The sequence below is a fragment of the Xiphophorus couchianus genome, chromosome 16, assembly GCF_001444195.1.
Source record: "Xiphophorus couchianus chromosome 16, X_couchianus-1.0, whole genome shotgun sequence".
Taxonomy (NCBI): Eukaryota; Metazoa; Chordata; class Actinopteri; order Cyprinodontiformes; family Poeciliidae; genus Xiphophorus; species Xiphophorus couchianus.
The window spans coordinates 13,991,904-14,010,251 of NC_040243.1; the positions used below are offsets into that span (position 1 = coordinate 13,991,904).

The 18,348-nt window shown below is 41.7% G+C and overlaps 2 protein-coding genes and 1 long non-coding RNA gene across 5 annotated transcripts; 1 reads left to right on the forward strand and 2 right to left on the reverse strand.

Moving 5' to 3' along the window:
• Positions 1-21: 21 nt before the first annotated feature.
• On the reverse strand, positions 22-5,358 carry bri3 (brain protein I3). The gene is made up of 3 exons (XM_028041767.1): positions 4,786-5,358; positions 3,233-3,341; positions 22-1,156 (listed from the first exon to the last, which is right to left on the reverse strand). Exons 1-3 carry the CDS (start codon positions 4,937-4,939, stop codon positions 1,024-1,026), a joined length of 396 nt encoding a protein of 131 aa, XP_027897568.1. The 5' UTR covers positions 4,940-5,358; the 3' UTR covers positions 22-1,023.
• tecpr1b (tectonin beta-propeller repeat containing 1b) lies at positions 5,305-18,020 on the forward strand. Of its 3 annotated transcripts, none has more exons than XM_028041764.1 (26): positions 5,305-5,435; positions 7,124-7,223; positions 8,132-8,364; positions 8,467-8,646; positions 8,797-8,919; positions 9,431-9,553; positions 10,031-10,205; positions 10,467-10,567; positions 10,660-10,761; positions 12,383-12,510; positions 12,668-13,260; positions 13,475-13,587; positions 13,666-13,821; positions 13,927-14,076; positions 14,177-14,334; positions 14,537-14,664; positions 14,874-14,964; positions 15,066-15,162; positions 15,616-15,695; positions 15,773-15,829; positions 15,898-16,072; positions 16,172-16,307; positions 16,423-16,515; positions 16,599-16,705; positions 16,804-16,923; positions 17,098-18,020. In XM_028041764.1, exons 3-26 carry the CDS (start codon positions 8,140-8,142, stop codon positions 17,236-17,238), a joined length of 3,552 nt encoding a protein of 1,183 aa, XP_027897565.1. In that variant the 5' UTR covers positions 5,305-5,435; positions 7,124-7,223; positions 8,132-8,139; the 3' UTR covers positions 17,239-18,020. The 3 variants fall into 3 exon arrangements, with proteins under 3 accessions (XP_027897565.1, XP_027897563.1, XP_027897564.1); XM_028041762.1 differs by lacking the exon at positions 5,305-5,435 and adding an exon at positions 6,793-6,936; XM_028041763.1 differs by lacking the exon at positions 5,305-5,435 and adding an exon at positions 6,793-6,936 and having other exon boundaries at positions 7,124-8,364.
• On the reverse strand, positions 11,407-12,366 carry LOC114159697 (uncharacterized). The gene is made up of 2 exons (XR_003598648.1): positions 11,690-12,366; positions 11,407-11,596 (listed from the first exon to the last, which is right to left on the reverse strand). It is a non-coding gene; the product is annotated as an uncharacterized LOC114159697 (long non-coding RNA).
• Positions 18,021-18,348: the final 328 nt, after the last annotated feature.

The window sequence follows — 18,348 nt, forward strand, 5'->3', positions numbered from 1 at the left end:
AAGAAAAATCCAAGACACAAATAGCATTACTTTTTAATTACAGTAACTCATATAAAAAGTAAGAACTTCAATCATAAGAGCGTGCTTAGTGTGTTTTCTAACGCCATTTCTCTTTTTTTCCCTCATACCAGTAATTTTAATTTTATTACTTATTCCGACATGGACACATTTTCAGGATCCTGCAGTGGAGGAAGACATGGACATTCTCAGCTGATTGTCTGGCTGGGAGGAAAGTTGATTTGTCATAGAAATATGGAGTTGAAAATTTGAGGATATAAGATACTTCAGCCTTTACTCAATCTTCTAGAGGTTAAAAGAGGAGCTTGCGCTTTAACAAAAACAGTCCTCAAAGTAAATCCAAAGTCAAAACGATGAGGTCGTAAAAGTCGAGGGCATGTCAGATTGTGTGTACCTGAGGTCTGCATTGGCCCTGGAGAAGCTCAACCCAGCAGAATCATCATTGGACAAACGGTCAGTGCAAAATATGGCCCCAAGAAATGATCTCAACAAAAAAACAAAACAAAAAAAAAAAAAACAGGCAAGATGCTTCGTCAGGCATAAGTCCATTGTTTGAGCCAGAGAAGGTAATGTCCATAAGATAATCCTTTTTTTTTTTCCTTAAATCACAGCATTATCTCAATGCCTATGTTGAACATACTGAGCCATGCATACATTTGAAACAAAAAAAAGCAGAGTACAAAGTTAACTAAAATATGGCAGCGGCAAGCAAATAAAAATATTAAGACAAAAAAAATGTTTAATAGGCTCTGACTATGAAAATAAAGAATCTGTTCAGATTCCTTAAACATTTACAAAAAAACCTGATGGCATCTGATTACTCTGTATGAAGCAAAGGCACTGACAACAGCTGGAAACTTGTGATAAAATACATCCTAAACCTGCAGATGAAAAACAGATTTCATTGACTGTAATTTGTTTTGCAATCTATCTTTTGTTTTTTTATATAAACTCTGTATGCGTGTGAATGAGAGAAGTGCGTGAAAGAGCTGCGGTTTGGTCCCTCTAGCCAAAGGTGGCGCCACAGTTGGGACACCTCCTCTGACGCAGAGCAAAGCAGAAGAGGATGCCCAGAGGGAAGAAGAAGATGGCACACAGGATCCCCAGGCAGGTGAAGTCGTCCTCAAGGACTCCAACCCTGTGGAAGAGATGGATTGATGGCTTCTGGTGTTTTAAAAGGAAACAGTTTTAACGTTCTATGTAATCATGTGGAACAGGAGGCAGCAAACTTTACAACTTAGCGAGTGAAAGTTGTCCTCTTTGGTTTTGCTTCCAAGATGCAAAAACTCAATGGACCTAAAAGAATTCTCAACTTTTAAACTACCGGTACTATAAAAATTTAGATAACTGTTAAAATAACACCTATTTGATTTTTTCTATATCTAAATCAAAATCTGTTGAAGATCAGGTATGAAGTGTTCTACAAAGTATACAATAAATTGCATCAGTGTTTGTTTAGATTTTACAATATAGAATAACAAACTGACAAAAAAGAATCAGTTTTTATTTTAACTTTATTTGCACAGGCTGCCTTATAGAGACTCAACATCTTAATTTACAAGAGAGACCCATTTTGATAAAAAAAAATTTAAAAATCATTTTCTATTCCTAATTTATTGAAATAAAAAGCAGGAAAAAATAATTTCATGCCATTCTCCTTTGTAAGTTCAATTCATATACAGTGCTAAAAGCCCAGCAGGGTTTAAGTTTGGCTTTTGTTACTTTTATTAAGTTTGTCCAAAAAGTCTTAGAATTTGACAATAAATGCCAAATTTGTAAAGAAAAGTAACATGAATTTAGCAGCAGAGTTGAATATCCAAGTTGCAGACGTTAAAAACTTGTAAAAATAAAAAAAATAAAACGTCTTGTTTATTACATATCTGTTCCTAATCAGCTTTGACCCAGAGTGACACTAAAAAAAACCAGCTAACTGCATCTTATGACTTCAACACAAAAACCACAGTGGCCTGAGGCCTTTTTAAAGGAATTAGAAGACAGGAAGTGAAAGGCTAAGTTTAAAAAGGTCCAACTTATAAACATAAGGGTGTTTTAACGAGAATAATACTTTCCCTCAAGGTCACTATGAATTTAAGAATTTGTTTTGACATTCTACTAACTCTACTTTGGCATACAACTCAAGCTAAATAACTCAAGCTCACTCAGGTTGGATAGAGAGCTTCTGTGAACATCAATTTTAAGAAGTCTTGCCACAGCTCTCTCACTGGGTTCGCTCTGACTGGCCTATTCTAACTATGTTCTGATCTAAACTGTCCTACTGTAGCTCTGGATGCATGTTAAGGGTCTTTCTGCAAATCAGCTGCAAACAGATTTTCCTCCAAACAGTTTGCCCATCGACTCTGACCAGCTCCTGGCTACGTGGCCACCGGCTCTCAAGATGGCAAAAACACCAACTAGCATCGGAGGAAGCTTTTCAGGAAACAGAAGTGGAAAGTCAGATTTAAAGTAGGTACAATTTAGAATCCTACCAAGTAAAAACTCTGCTTTGAGTTGTTTAAAATTAAACTATTGCTAGATTTGCAAGAAAGTAGTGTATGTTTGGTCTATCATTGCATCACTCCGTTTCCTGCAGTGCAATTTCTTCAAGTGTTTGCACAAGGTATTTGTAACACTAATGTCAGAAAGAAGAACTATAACTGATGATATTCATTATTTTTGTGATAATTTAATAGGAAAACGAAGCTCCACTCTAGTTTTAGTTACATTAGTATGCCGAGTTTCAGATGCAGCCAGATTGGAAGGATAGAGAGCAAACGCTCCATGTTTCCTGGAACAAACTGATTACGTTGTTATGAACCAATTAAAGGAAGTGTCCATCATGTGTCGGTAAAGAATGTCAACTACAACCTGTTTGGTTTGTTCCAGAAAAATTAACACCACTTAGTCATCATTCCATTTTACTTTCCCATCCGTGTGACTTGAACCCCATCGCTACCTTTGGCCCCATCACATGTCCATGGGGCGAAGTCAGCTGACTGACAGGACATTGACTCACCACAGTGAAACTCCCAAAACTGAATGTCATACTCACTCATCTTATCTACACTGATAGCTTCCCGATAGGTGAAACGGCAATAAAAAAAATAAATACAGAACAACCCCAGCAAACTCTGTGAGCGCATGACGCTCTGTATTGTTCTGCATGAAGAATGGCTAGTTATGGGTTTCAGACACTTTGTTATTTGTGGTTCCTCACCTGCAAGCTGGGCAGCCTCCCACCACCACTACAGAGGGCTGGATGATGGCATAGGTCGATGTGTAGGGTTGCTGGGAAACAGCGGGGCCCATCTGAGCCGGTGGGTATCCTGGAAGTCCCCCCCAAAAAATGTGTCATGTTATCATTTTGTGTCGACATGAATCAAATTAAAATAAATAAGAGAATCTGGACTCAGATCTGAAGCACGGAATTCGCTTGATATTTAATTATACGTGTTGCTATAAATCGACTATTATTTATTTAAAGTTATTCTAAAAGTTTAATCACCTACAGATTCTTTGTCAGGGTGAAAGTAGTGATTTCAATACATTTTAGGATCATCCCCATTTTACCTCGCATCGTATCTTTTAAACAATGTCATTTTTAATCAATCAAAAATAAGCGCAACAAAATACACACTGTTGGTTGACGAGTTCTTAATTCTGAGGCATTTCATGAACAAGAAAAATAAATTCACATTTTTGCTTCTTGGCCAGCAAATTACCAAGGTGATCAAACAGGAGTGTTTGATTATGCTTCCATATTTTGACACATGCCAATTTGTCAGTTCTTTTACTTTTCAAAACACATTATTATAAATTCGCCATTTAAAAAGGGGCAAATATTAAATTCATGCCACTTCTTTACAAGTTTCATAATGTCTGAGATGTAGAGTTGGGTCCTATTCATACCCTTGTCAAATTTAAGCTTAAAATACTATTTTAATTTGAATGCGTTTCTCCTGATAATCTCCTTTTCCCTTAGTTTTATGCTGGCTATAAATTTACTACCTGTATATAGATGAACCTGCGCCCCATTTCCTCTTTGATGTCTAAAAATGTATCCGCTAATCAAGTATAATAATCAGGTATTATAAATTTAAAAATGGCAGTGTGTGTTAACTGGACATACGGAAACAGTCAGGCTCATTCCAATGTAAAGAGTCATGTCTATTGTTTCTGACCACTTGTATGCAGGTCAGATTGTGCAATTGAGAACTTTGACACTTTAATCAGGCTTACAGCTGCGCGCACACCTGCTGTGTGATGACGAGTTGACACGTACTGGTTTAATCTGCCAGAAAGGAGGCAGCTCAGTAAAAAAAAAACAGGAAACTTCATGCGATTACAAGAACCAGGAGTTTGTTTTTTTGTGCACTTCCTGCATAGACTCATACAATCACAGTCGGGGAATGGCTTCCTACCTCACATTAAACTAACACATTTAGAGAAACAATTGCACCAAACATAAAGCGTTTTTTTTTTAAGACGAGTAAAGGTCATTTAATAGCACAGTTTGCTTATCTTTTAATTTATTCTAATAATTAGCATCACAATCATTTCTCTTCACAAACTGCGCATGCGAAACTGGTAACTAAACCTTCAAAGGCAATTTAAAACCTCTGTAAAAAAAAAAAAAAAAAAAAAAAGGTTAAACAAAACGTGCAATAAAGCCTCGTTTTCCCTGTGAAAGCGAGCAGCAGTTAAATTCACCGTCTCCCTCCTGGAGAGTTAACTTTCTGCTCAGTGAGGGAAATAAACAGAGCTGCTTGCCTGGGCCATCCGGGTAGTGGTAGGGCGGCGGGGCCGCAGCGGGGATGGCTCCGTAGCCGTGCGGCTGCTGCGGCGGCGGGCCGTACTCATGCGCCCCCGGAACGGCGTTGTAGGCGGGAGGTCTGTCCTGAAGGAGAGGCTTGTTGTCCACCATCTCACCCGACGGACCGTGTCCTTATCTCGTCTTTTTGTGTCTTGCTCCTTAAGTGAACAAAGTAGGAGTAACAAAAATAACTTTGACTATTTGGCTTTTGTCAACCAAAACGCTGTGCGGTGCTGGCTGAGGCTTCGTGGCGGAAAACACAAAGAAAATGCGCTGCGCAAAAATGAAACTTCGTCTCTCTCCATGCGCCAACTTTGTCTGAAGCGACGCAACAACCCCAAGTCTTCACCCAATGTCCTCCGTTACAACGGGAATGATCCGAGTTGTTATGGAAACGGCTAACTTAATTCCATTTCAGTGTGTGAAGTTGGTCCTTCGGTGCCCAAAGAGCAGCTATGCACCATCGTAGCGCCTAAAAACTCAGCTGGAAGTCAGAAAGGCTTTTGCTTTCTGTCTGGATTGTCACAAGAGAAGAATCATGTGATGGGCTGCTGTTGCGCCTCTGCGCATTGAAAGGCTTCTTAAAGGGATAGGGCACAAAAACAAAGTATGTATGGCAAGCCGAATATGTACATATTTAATGTATACTTGTAAATGTCGCAAAACCAAAGTACTTGATGGTGGCCATGTGTATATATAGTCTATCTCTTCGCAAGGCAATACACTGATCTCTATGCATTTCTATGGCAAGCCCCAATGATACGTGTTATTAAAGATGTAGAATAAAAATAAAATCAGCTTGCCATACACTGCTGCGTGCAGCTCACTGCAGCGCCAACCTCTTCATCACAGAGGACAACACCGCCTCCTGTCGCCAGCTGATTTTAATAATAGCATTTATTATTATCATTTGGAATAATAAGCAGCTGGTTTATCTCTGAAAACAAAACATCACCAACTCTGTTTACTCGTTTTCATAAACCCATAATTTGGAACATCTGCGGGTTCATATGGTTTATTGAACCAGAGGATGAGACTATAAGGGATAGAACCATTAAATAACTACAGGAGAGTGTACACAAATATCCTCTAATAGCTATAATATCTGATAATAGTCACTTTTTATCATTTTTGTTTTAATATTTCACAGGTTATGCTGTTAATACGTGGACAAACACTTATTCCGCAAAACTTACAAGTCATTTTGTCTCTTTGAAGTTATTCACTAAAACAATGTTAGCCTGTTTATTGACCTACTTTATGGTCAGAAAATGTTTGGACACTTTTAAATTTCTGTTTTCAACTCAAATAAGTTCCACCTGTAGGTTCAATGGGCTTCATTTATTAGAGGAAATCAAAGGAACAAAACACAAAACCTGTTTTTTTTTTTTCTATTATACCCCCCCTCCCTCTCCTCTGCACGGTTTATTGCAGATTCTGAAAGTTTGAGATGAACTATGCTGATACTTAGCATGTAAATATTTCAAATACTTTAAATCTTTTGAAGTCATGGTTTCCAACTTATTTCACATACAGATTAAAGGTTCATGGTGAATAGATTATTTTGCTGCCCTTTTAAATAGTTAAACAGCCATCAGTTGTGAGGAACTCTTTCACCGCTCACATGATAGGTACAAAGCAGTAAACGTCAATGCTATGTTGAAAATATTTTTGCATTAAGTAATATTATGGCATAATAGAAGTTGTAGCAAACAAAATTCTTCAGTCTGTATATTGATCAGAAGATAAGGTGTTTGTTTGTTTTATGGTGTTTTGTGACACCCTGGTGTCATCTGTCACCAAGTCTTGGCACCTTCAATAATTAATAACCCACCGCCGAATAAATTATTAAAGCAATCCCGCTTGTCAGTAGCGGCGAGAGTAAAAAAATACCAAGGGCCTTTGGTTCGGACCAATCAGAGAGAGGGATCCCGCACTCCCTGCAGCGTTGTATCCAATCACAACATCACTTCCTCCATTTCCTGTTATGCGTCCAGAGTTGGACAGGACAATCCTCTAGTCCACAATATGAAATAAATTCCGCTCTGTGGATGAATGTCGCTAGGTTTTTATTTGTTATTTCCCAGAGGTGTCGTTCATGAGCATGCGTAAGTATGTTTTGTGTTTTTGACCGTCCCTGCAGGTTTAGGCCACCTGACTGCAGCCGACTGACTGAAGATGTAAACTGCTTGTAGCCCACTTTGCGGCATTTCCATCCTGTCTATGCTTTCCTGCACCTTAGCATGGCATTTGGGCACTTGATGCTTATAAACATTGCTTCTGAATGTGTCGCAGGATGGGTCACGCAGATGGCAGCATCTGCTGTCGCACCTGATGTCATGACGCTATTGGTATTTCCCATGACAACCGCGTATCGGGTCCAGTAAATATTCAGGTAGGCTGCTGTTTGACACCCCAGACTCTACTGTGTGTACATCCCATGCCTGAATAGAGAAAAATGACCTTATGGATCTGCAGCTAAGTTTAGGATAAAGTTCAGTGGATGGTTTAATTTAAACATGTTTATTCAAATAAAGGCCCAATTGAACGGATAGGGCTAGCTTTGCTATAGTGATTGTTAGTGCCCTAGCGGATTAGTATCAGTCGATAAGGCAACTGTCAAGTGCACCAGTCAAAATAAAAGCATGATTTCCGGTCTGGACTTTCAAAATAATACCGAATTATTTCGTCCTATTTACTTTGTGCTGTCAACAAAATTAACGAGATTATTATTATTATTATTATTATTATTATTATTATTATTATTGCTCAGTCACAAGTCAGCATTTTAAAATATTTTGCTAAAAACATTAAAAAGCTTATGGAACTTACACATATCCTAATGTCTCAATGAAGGCAGTCACCTGTATAATAAGAAAGGTAATTAAAACATCTTGTAACTTTGATTATGTTTGTGAAATTCTGGAAGCTAAACTATGCTGTTGAGCTTACCGAATTCTGCTCTTGTTCACGGAGGTAGATGTATATCAAAGGGAAAATAAAGAAGAGCATTTCAGTAAATAAGATTTAAATGGATTGAAATATGTCATTCAAATTTAGTAAACTAAATCTATGAAAAAGCTATTTACTCTTTAAGCTGGAATCAAAAGGTGCAATGAAGGTAAGCTGCTAATGAGAGCTGCCAAGCAGGGAGAGAAAGAGAGAAACTTAAAAATTGCTACATGAAATTTAAATCACATGGTCAATGTTTCCGAAGCTAAATTTAAATTGAAGGAGATCTAATGAGTGTGTAACTCACTCCATTCCTCGCTATCAGGAAACTTTAACCTCTGTTTCCGTTAGGAGCCACTATGCCTATCACACTGCTGTGGGCCGTGGATGTGTATGGAAGAGTGTACAGCCTCTCCACAGCTGGCCAGCGCTGGGTCCGCGCTGACGACCTGCTGCTGGAGCTGAAGCGCGTCACTGCAGGCAAGGGACGCTGCTGGGGCATCGGGTGCGATCACCACATCTATCTGAACATAATGCCCAGTGAGACTTCCATCCGCTACCGGGAGGAGACCTATGAGAACCAGGTAAGCCCAAAAGATCCCGAAACAAGCCCTCTGTTTCTTGACTGTTGGATTTATCTAAATAATGCTGAAATTTATTCTGTTATCGTGTGTGTTTACTGTCAGAGATGGAACCCAGTGGACGGCTTCACTGACGTCCTGCTGCCCACCGACCGCTGGCCCTGGAGCGACGTCACCGGGATGAATCCACAGCCACTCCACAGCTTCCAGCTGCCGTCCCGCAGCTGGGATTGGGAAGGCGACTGGTATGTGGATCAGAGCTGTGGAGAACCCAGCCAGACTGGGGTGAGAAATACCTGAAACCTTCATCAGCATTTTGTTTCCTCATACATAGCTTTTTTTTTTCTTTTTCTACTTCTCTTTGAGGGTTATTTAATTAATAAGTGGAGTAAATTTTCAGCCTACACTAAGCATTTTGTTTCTGTCCTTCTGTAGGGCTGGGAGTACGCTGTGGATTTTCCAGCCAACTTCTCACCAGACAAGAAGTGGAACTCCTGCGTCCGCCGTAGACGATGGATTCGTTACAGAAGATACACAGCACAAGGCACATGGGCAAAGGTTAGCCAAGCACTGCTGACTCTCTATGACTGTATATGTGCAGTTGTTAACAATTTCCACAAAGGAGAGTAGAAAAGGAAGGTAATGTATTTCCATCAGAAAACACAATTTTTAATTATCCTTTTCACATTATAATCACTCAAATTCCTAGTTAACTTCATGCTAGCGATAAAGAACCTACAAGTGCAAATCTAACCATCACAAGCGATTATTTGCTCTAATTTCGTGGGATTTTTGTGATAAACCGGCACAATGTAGCGTAATTGTGAAAAGAGAAAAAGATTTCTAACCAGATTCCCTTTCATTGTGGACACTGTTGTATTCCAAGTGATATGTTGTGTTAGGCTTCTGATTGAGATTTAGAAGAGCATATTTTGAGTGCTGCCTTACTACTTTACCTGCTGATATGTGGCTATTTATTTAGCACTTTGCATACCTAGAAAAATCTCCATGGCGACTGTAAGTTAAAGCTAATTTGATATTTTGTAAGGCCAGTACTGTCTCCTTGCAGATCCCTTTGGATAACCCTAAGAAGCCCCCGCTGCCACTCTGTGACATCTGCTGTGGTGGCTGGGAGATGAGTGACCAGTCAGGGAGGTACCCATACCTCTGGGGCGTGTCACAGCAAGGGCAGGTCAGTCACAAGGTCTCAGCAGCTGAGGTTTTATCTTTCTGACACAAACCCATACTTTCTCTTTACGTTTTAGGGGAATTATTAGCTTCCCACAAAACCTATAATATTTGTTTTTAGTAAAACAAATAATTTTTCTTGTCATCTCTGAGAATGTTTGCTTCACTGACCATGGTTTCACTGTGGTTTGCAGGTTTTTATCAACTCATAGTAAATATTAAATGTTGGGCATCACTTTATTGAGCATGCATGGCCACAAGAGGGCAGCATAACTTCATATGAACCACAAGGCCTCACTACTAACTTTTCTGACCCAAGAGAGCTAAAAATAGTGATTTTGCTCAATTAAAAGCATTTAACAGTTTATTAAAATGCAACATGTAATTGTTGGAACTGAAACATAAGATCTTGATTTCATGCCTAAATGAAACCAAATGTGATCGGATTTAATGATCTGTTAAAATGACTTGTGCTGCACAGGTGTGGTTCAGGGAGGGAATCCACCCCCGAGTGCCGGAGGGCACCAGCTGGGAAGAGGTGGAGGTGCCCAAAGAAGTGGCTCAGTTATCAGCCGGCCCTGGGGATCTTCTGTGGGTTTTACTGTGGGATGGAAACCTGTTGGTTCGTACAGGCCTCAGTCTGGACAGCCCAACAGGTCCGCATCACCGTGGCACACACTCCATCCCTGAGTCTAATCGTTTTTTTCCCCCTGTCCTTTCATTTGAGAAATATCATTTTAAACACTTTAATACTATGAATTATGTATTAGAAGCTCTGTTAATTATTTTTCCATTGTAATTCTCTATTAAAGGATTGATATTGTAAGTGTTGATATTTCTAAGTGAAATGTGACATTTTGGTTTTATGGTGCAACTTATTTTACAGAACACTGTGCATTGTGTATGTTCTACCGTAGGTACCTCCTGGTTGGAAGTGGAGTCACCCTCAAAGGAGGTGGAGGCTCTTCACGTGGCCGTCGGAGTCAGCGTTGTGTGGGTGGTCACAAAGGACTATAAGGTAAACCTGTGATTACATCTGAAATGATCTGAGTAGGTTTGGTTTACCTGTCAGCTACGTGTGTGGACTGGAGTGGTTGTGTGTGTGTCCAGGTGTGGTTCAGGCGTGGCGTAAACTCCCACAACCCCTGTGGATCTGGCTGGATCAGCATCGGAGGGGAGATGATGATGGTGGACGTGGGACTCAATGACCAGGTTAGAGGAGAATTTTTTGTGTATACTTGGGGAACGAATCTAAAATAGTACATAATTACGATTTGAAAGAAAAATCCTTGTTTTGACATTTTTTTCCAAGTAAAAATTTGAAAAGTATGGTTCAAATTTCTAATTGGTCTCTGACATACCCTATTTAATATTAGTCATATTTAATGTGGAGCTCGGCTGTCTGAGCCTTTGGGGAAGACTCCTGAATCTGGTGATAAGTCTGAGTTGTTGACTCTTTAAATCCAGGCTTTATGGAGGAGTAGCTCACTCATCAGTTTTCAACTTTACTGTGGAACTTTTATGGAGATTAACACTTCAGCACCAGTAAAACATAGTTTTTGCAGCATCATGAAGATGCTGTTCTTTAGCAGATACAGTGGAGTGGGTCAGAGTTGGTGGGAACATGGATGACACTAAATATTAGGCAATCCTGGAAGAAAGCCAGTGTGAGTGCTGTGCCATAATTATATTCATAATTATATTTTTTGCATCCCTCTGCATGAATTTGGGCCGTTTAGCAAAGAAGGAAGGACAGAAATGCAATTCTGTATCTAGAGACAAAAGACTGTAACGGCTGTAATTGTAGCAAAATGCAGTTATGGATTCACAATGCCTAAAAATAAATTCACACCACACTTTTCAGATTTTGTTTTAATGGAAAGAAAAATAACTTAAGCCTTCATCCTTGTTGTTCCATTTTACAGTTATGTGCTTCTCTGTGTTGCTCTGTCACATAAAATCCTAATAAAATACACTGAGGTCTGTGGGTACAACATAAAATGTGACAAAATTTGTCGCACCTCTTGTACTTCTTCTCTTTGTGCGCCTATAATAGAATGAAGCAAGCTTTAAAAAAACAAGCAGAGATGCCAAAACACATTATTAAAGCTTTTAAATATATTTCTACAAGTTTTCTAACCTTGTAGGTTTATTAAAACTTTTCTCTTTCCACTCTGAACTGTGCCTCTCCGCTGCCTGATCCACCTCACTGTTTGCCTGGATCTGGTTTCAGGACAGCAGAAACTCTTCACTCCGTGTCTCACTGCTGAAGACTTTGCTTGCGCTGCAAACCTGCACCTCACACCTCCTCCCACCTATGCCTCCCCCACCGCTCCCAAACCTCTCCTCAGCCCATTCCAACCCCTCTGCCTCGCTTCCCGTCAGCAGCACTGTAACACGAGCACAGCGTGTCGCTCTGGCCAATGTCCCCTCAGCAGTCGCACCTCAGGGTCCAGCCTTAAATATCCCCAGACTGTATTCCCTCTGGCCTTACATATGGGAGACTCCCTAATTAGAAGGTGGCCAAGGCATCGTCATCAAATCCCATATTTCATGTTTCAGGGTTTCAGTTATGGGGATGGCTTAACGGAGCCAGAACAGGAGTTACAGTATATGGCCTTATAAAGTAACAGCTGCTCTGATTGGCCTATTGGAAAACGGTTTGATTAAATTGTAGTTTGTGGGACTACTTGAGGTGAATTGATGAAACAGCTCAATAAATAAAGAACACTTCACTGTCTGTGTTTAACAGGTACCATACGACCTTTGTTTAGTCTTTGTTTTTTTTACTGCTGTTCTTCCACACAGATCTCTCTTTGTCTCTGTCTGTTAGGTTTGGGCCGTTGGGGAGGATCGTGGGTTGTATTTTAGGATGGGTGTGACCCAGGCTGAGCCGAGTGGAAATGGCTGGATCCCTGTTTCTGCCCAGTGGGGCACCAATAAAGAGCTTATTCCACCCAGGTCTGTAGAGTAACATCAACTAAGTCTCCACTAACTCATACCGTTATTATGGTATGAGTTAGTGGAGACTCATACCGTCTCCACTAACTAAGGTCAACCCATCAATAACGGGTTGACCTTAATCAACCCGTTATTACTCCCTTTGTGTTTTCATAAGGGATGAGTGTGAGTTTAGTGGCTACCTGACTGAGACTTCACATGGCTCTGCACCAAGTGGCACTGATTCGGACTCAGAATTGGGTCCGACTAACTCAGAGCACAGCGCTACTCCTATACTGGAAGCAGCAGCTCCCTCTATCGTCCCATTGGGGGGCGACGACACATCTGCACGTCCTCAGGAGGTAAAAGAGCCGTCCTCAGCCTCTCAGCAAGATGCTCCAAAAGCATTCATCCCAGCCAGCGACAGCTTCATCAACAGCCTGGTGTCGGACCGCGACAGAATCTCCACAACGCAGCCGTCCATCACAGCCGCTGAGATGTCGCAGGAAAACAGCGTGGAGATGCCTCCAGCTCCAGTGCTTCCCACCCTTCCAGCCACTGGGCACGACGTCCCCTTCATGAACGTGGACCTAGAAGGGGTGGGGGCGGCTCGGAGCGCACAAGCAGCAGGGCGTTCACTGAGCGACGTCCTGGGAACCCTGGAGAACTCGCAGGGCATCAGGGAAGAGGATGGACCCGTGTGGGCTTGGGTGTCCGGTGGAGGATGCGACGTGGATGCAAGTTCACGGATCAGCTGGCTCAGTTCCACAGGTACATGGATAACCAGTCTCTCAAAAAGAATTCCACATACATTTTCAGTATTTTGTCATCTTTAAACTAAAAAGTGTCCATTCTATAGACCTGCAAAAAGTAACATTATTGTGGCGAGGATAGAAAAATAGGATTAAAAAAAATTAAAAAGGCAAGTTAATTTGTTTTTATTTAATTTTATTCGAGTTCTTACACCTCTACGTTTATGGATCAGGTCCTCTCAATAGTTCCCTGTCTCTGACTCCGGTGCAATCAGCAGCCTGGAGCGAGCAGCCTCAAAAGCAGCAACATCAAGAGATCACTAGGAAACCTTTGGAGAGAAGCAACGTAAGTAACATAAAAGTTGTCTTCCTTCTTGCTGTAGGGTGAACAGATTCTAATTGTTTTCTCCTGTTTCCTTACCAGTCGGTGTGGGTGCGTAAAGGGACATTGCGCTGGTGGAGAGACTGGAAGCCACAGCGCTGGGTGGATGTAGGTGTTGCTCTTGAGCAATCCACCAAGTCAGATGGGAAGAAGGACAGCATCTTCTTTGTCTATTACACCCAGTATGATGAGAAAAAGGTGGGTTTTCATGTGCCGACATGGTTTAGAAGGAAGGGCAGCAACAAGAACAAGACCAGAAGTACCAAATGTATAATTACCGACTCATTGTCGATGCATGTTCAGTACCTTCAGGTGTTCATAAACGAAGTGACAGCGCTGGTACCGGTTCTGCAAGACTGCCACTACACCTTTGCCGTGTACACAGCCGAAAGAACTAAACAAAGATGGCCACTCATACTGGCAGCGCCATCAGAGAAGGAAATGAATGACTGGGTACCACTTTTGTCATCATGTAAAAACTGGTGAAATAGATGGGTAGAGCATTGCATGTTGAGTGTCACGCAGTGTGTCTTTCACATTCCTTGTCCAACAGCTGGACCTGTTGTCAGACTGTTGCTGTGAGTGGCGAGGGATTGCTGGGGCTCCAACCAGACAGGCGTTGTGGTCCACCACCTCCAAGGGAGACATCATGGTACACGAGCCGCCCCTAACTTTGGAGGCTGCAGCTCACCCTATGGCCTGCGACCTTATGTGAGCCAGATACCAAAGACTGAATTCTGTTCCTGTGCTTTGCCCTGAGATTCAGTAAAATCCTCGTCGCCTCCATTTCCAGTCTTTGCTTTTTGTTTTCTTACTGATATGTCGCCAGATAACTTGTCGCCTGTCTCTTTGCCACTCTATGTACTAACTGCTGGGACTAACACTGGATGCGTGCGCCTGTACGCTGCTGCAGGTTTTGGCGCCAGATCCCAGGCCACCTGCGCTGCGTAGAGTCTAACAGTCTGGGGCTGGTATGGGGCATCGGGTGGGACGGCGCTGCCTGGGTCTACAGCGGGAGCTTTGGGCGACAGCCAAGCTCGGGTAACACACGTCCTTCAGACAGGAACATTTCCTGCTGATTTATAGAAATGCTGCACTAACATTTAGATCATTTGCTAAGCAAAATTTTCACTTTCTTTTACTGTTGTTATTGTGATCCTAATGGGAAATACTCCAGCATCCAGCTGCTGAAGCTTTAGTCTGTGGATAAACAAATGTGGGGGTGACCTTGTGTGTGTTTTCTGCTGCAGTCAACCCTGAGATTCACTTACAGACTGATGTCAGGAGTGTACATGTGTATGAGAATCAGCGATGGAACCCAATGACTGGTTACACTGACAAGTAGGTCTCCTTCATTTTACAGATGTTTCTAATTATTGACATGCATTAATATTACAACCTAGTACATTTTTCATAACAACAAACATGTTTCAATCCTACAGAGGACTTCCTACCGATCGACCCATGTGGAGTGACGAGAGCGGCCTAAAGGAATGCACCAAAGGCAGCACACACCCTCCGACCCCTCAGTGGTCCTGGGTAAGAGGACTCCCAACGTTACCTCCTGAAATGTTATCCAGTGTTGACATTTGAACAGATATCTTCAGCAGTTTGTAAAGTTTTAGCAAGTTTGCAATTTTATCGAGCAAATGTGGAAAATAAAAAATAGAGAAATGGAGGACAGATGTTTGTTTTTTCAATACCCAAATTTATCCATCTGTCCACCTATCCATATAACCATCCATTTGTTTGTCTATCTGTCCACCCCTCCATCCTTTGACTCATCCTTCCATCTATCCATCCTTACTGACTGTAATTTTTGTAGGTTTCGTGTTTAAATCCCGGCCTGTTCACAAATATCCGTCATAAATTCTTGGTGAACATTTGGTTTAATTCTTTACAAAAGAGGCAATTTAGGACTAGAAACTAATAATGTATAATAATATTATACAGTGATTGCTTTCTGTTTGCTCTCATTTCCTGCTGCTCTAGGTGTCGGAGTGGGCTGTGGATTTCAGCGTTCCTGGAGGAACAGACAAAGAAGGCTGGCAGTACGCTGCAGACTTTCCCACGTAGGAAACATTTATTCCTCCTGGTTTGACTACAGAAGAGATTTTAGCCATTTGTCTGACTTGTCCCTTTCCTACAGGACATTTCACGGCCACAAAACCATGAAGGACTTTGTGAGGCGCCGAAGATGGACGAGGTAAGTACTCGCCTTCCTCCAGTTTGTGACTCTGTTTCCATGTTAACAGTGACCTGTTCATCACACAGGAGGTGCAAGATAACAGTGAGAGGTCCGTGGAAGATGGTGCCACCGATCCATCTCAGCGACATCTCTCTGATGCCGTGTCTGGCCCAGAGCAAAATGGAGCAGGTCCCCGTGTGGGCCCTCAGTGACAAAGGAGACGTCCTGTGTCGGCTGGGAGTGAGTCCCCAGAACCCTGCGGTGAGAAATCTGTATTTTTAGATCACGTCCTGAGAATATATTATCTATGAATTATGGATTTGTGGGTCAGAATTTCTGGAAGTATTTCTACTCCCATAGGGTAGCTCCTGGCTCCATGTAGGCACAGATCAGCCGTTTAAGTCTATCTCCATTGGAGGAGCCAATCAGGTGTGGGCCATCGCGAGGGACGGAGCTGTGTTCTACAGAGGATCCGTGTCTCCTCAAAACCCTGCAGGTCAGTTGGACATGAAAGCTAATCTGTGGATCAGACCTAATAAATTAATGAAACATAAATATAGGTATTCAGGGTTGAGTTCAGACTATCTCAGGAGCTTTTTCTCGCTCTGCAGGAGAATGCTGGTACCACATCCCCTCTCCTCCGAGGCAGAACCTCAGACAGCTCTCCGTCGGTCGGACTTCTGTGTTTGCCGTCGACGACAACGGTGAGTTTTCATTTGATCTGGTTTGCTTTGCAACTTCGATCTACTGAATAAAGAAATCAAACATGTTGACTGATGTCTTTCAGGTAACCTGTGGTACAGACAGGGCCTGACGCCCAGCTACCCTCAGGGTTCTGCGTGGGAGCTCATCTCTAACAACGTCACCAAGGTGTCTGTGGGACCGCTGGACCAGGTACACACTCACATTTAAAATAGCTATTTTATCTAGAAGATGTCAAGAATACTTTCATCTAAAGCCAAAACATGTAATTTTTTTTTTTTTGCTTTAAGGTTTGGATCATCGCAGACGGAGTTCCAGGCTTTCCTACTGAGACTCCTGGATCCGTCTGCCACAGGCTGGGTGTGGGGCCCATGGCACCCAAGGGTCTGTCCTGGGACTACGGCATAGGGGTGAGCTGAGGCTTTTTGTTTTTTTACTTCATAGTTCCTTGTCAAATCACTTTATTTAAACAATTGCAAAAATGAATCATATTGCAATATAGAGGGATACAGCAAACATGTGGAATAAGATGTTCTGTGTTCTGAAAGGGTTTGTCAATAATTCTCCAAGTGTTTGTCTTGCAGGGAGGATGGGAGCATATCAGTGTGAGGGGAAACTCCACGGAGCCTCTTCGGGGGCCCGTCCCTCCTCCTGGGGGCCCTTCTCGTAGCCCCGCCCTCCAGCGACCTGCGGCTCAAGTGAACGGGAGCGCCGTGTGTGTGTAGCACCTTTACAGTCCCTCCACAGCCCCCCGCCCTCTTTGTGCCTGGCAATCCGTTTGTTTCCTCGGACCTACTCTTCATTCCTTTCACGTAAAGGGACTGCACAATCATAAAACAGACTTTTTGACTAAGCATTTCGGTCGGATTTGTTCGATGGATGAATGTTACAGCAGGGTTGATTTGCACAAGAAGAAATATTTCAGTATTCAGTGAAGATGGAGGAAAGTAAGCTACAAAAAAAATTATATGGCTCTCTTGATGTCTCTTAAGACTTTTTTTTTTCAAAACAAACAAAGGCAAATGCATGTTGATCCTACCACTGGACTGAAGCAATCGCTTGTATGCATATTTACAGCTTCCTGTGAAAACCTAAGAGGGTGAGATTTTATTTAAGGGCTACACTTTGGTTTTTAACGAACGTCAGTGTAACTTGGTTTTTAGTTTTACTCTTATTTTGATTGACTTACTCGTCAAAACTCTGTATGCATTTCATTTTAAATTATTTACTATGCATTGTTGGAATTTGTTTCCTTTATCTTGTCCGCTGTTTGTGGTTGCAGTGCTTACAGACAACGGTTTTTTTACTATACAGATTGAAACATCTCAGTCTTTACCATCAGAGAATATCTCTCCACCCTTTTGCAATAAGTACATGTTCCTGTTAATACACACAAATTCATAAAACACCAACCACCGTGACTGTTAACAAAACAGCGGCTGTTGGCGTCATCATGTTATAAAAGGTATTGAAATGTGAAATAAAGACTTAAAATACTGTTCTATCATTTGATGTCATACTGTTCTTCTCAATGGAAAAGCAACTAGATTTGAAGAGATTTTCATATTTTGCCCTTCTGTTCTGTGCTTACTTAAATGTACGTAATATAAAAATACGTTTTAGTCTAGATGACGGTAAGAGATAACTGACCCAACTCCTACAGTTTAAGTGGAAATTCTATCCAATGTCAACCAAATGTAGTATGGCGGTATTTGAAAAAGTTAAAATAAAAGATTGTTTTTTTATGTATAGTGAATGTAAACGTGGCTTCAGCGGTAATGAGGCCTGGTTAAAGAAAATTGGGATTGGGTTCTGTAACCTGTTCCCAAATGTAA

What these genes read in the sequence shown, in the direction of transcription:
- tecpr1b (XM_028041764.1), top strand. Translation starts at nt 8,140, where the DNA reads ATGCCTATCACACTGCTGTGGGCCGTGGATGTGTATGGAAGAGTGTAC. An exon ending in CAGTCTGGACAGCCCAACAG is followed by an intron (nt 10,206 to 10,466) that starts GTCCGCATCACC and finishes GTTCTACCGTAG; the next exon opens with GTACCTCCTGGTTGGAAGTG. An exon ending in AGAAGGAAATGAATGACTGG is followed by an intron (nt 14,077 to 14,176) that starts GTACCACTTTTG and finishes CTTGTCCAACAG; the next exon opens with CTGGACCTGTTGTCAGACTG.
- bri3 (XM_028041767.1), bottom strand. Translation starts at nt 4,939, where the DNA reads ATGGTGGACAACAAGCCTCTCCTTCAGGACAGACCTCCCGCCTACAAC. An exon ending in CCACTACCCGGATGGCCCAG is followed by an intron (nt 3,342 to 4,785) that starts GCAAGCAGCTCT and finishes GGGGACTTCCAG; the next exon opens with GATACCCACCGGCTCAGATG. An exon ending in GGAGGCTGCCCAGCTTGCAG is followed by an intron (nt 1,157 to 3,232) that starts GTGAGGAACCAC and finishes TCTCTTCCACAG; the next exon opens with GGTTGGAGTCCTTGAGGACG.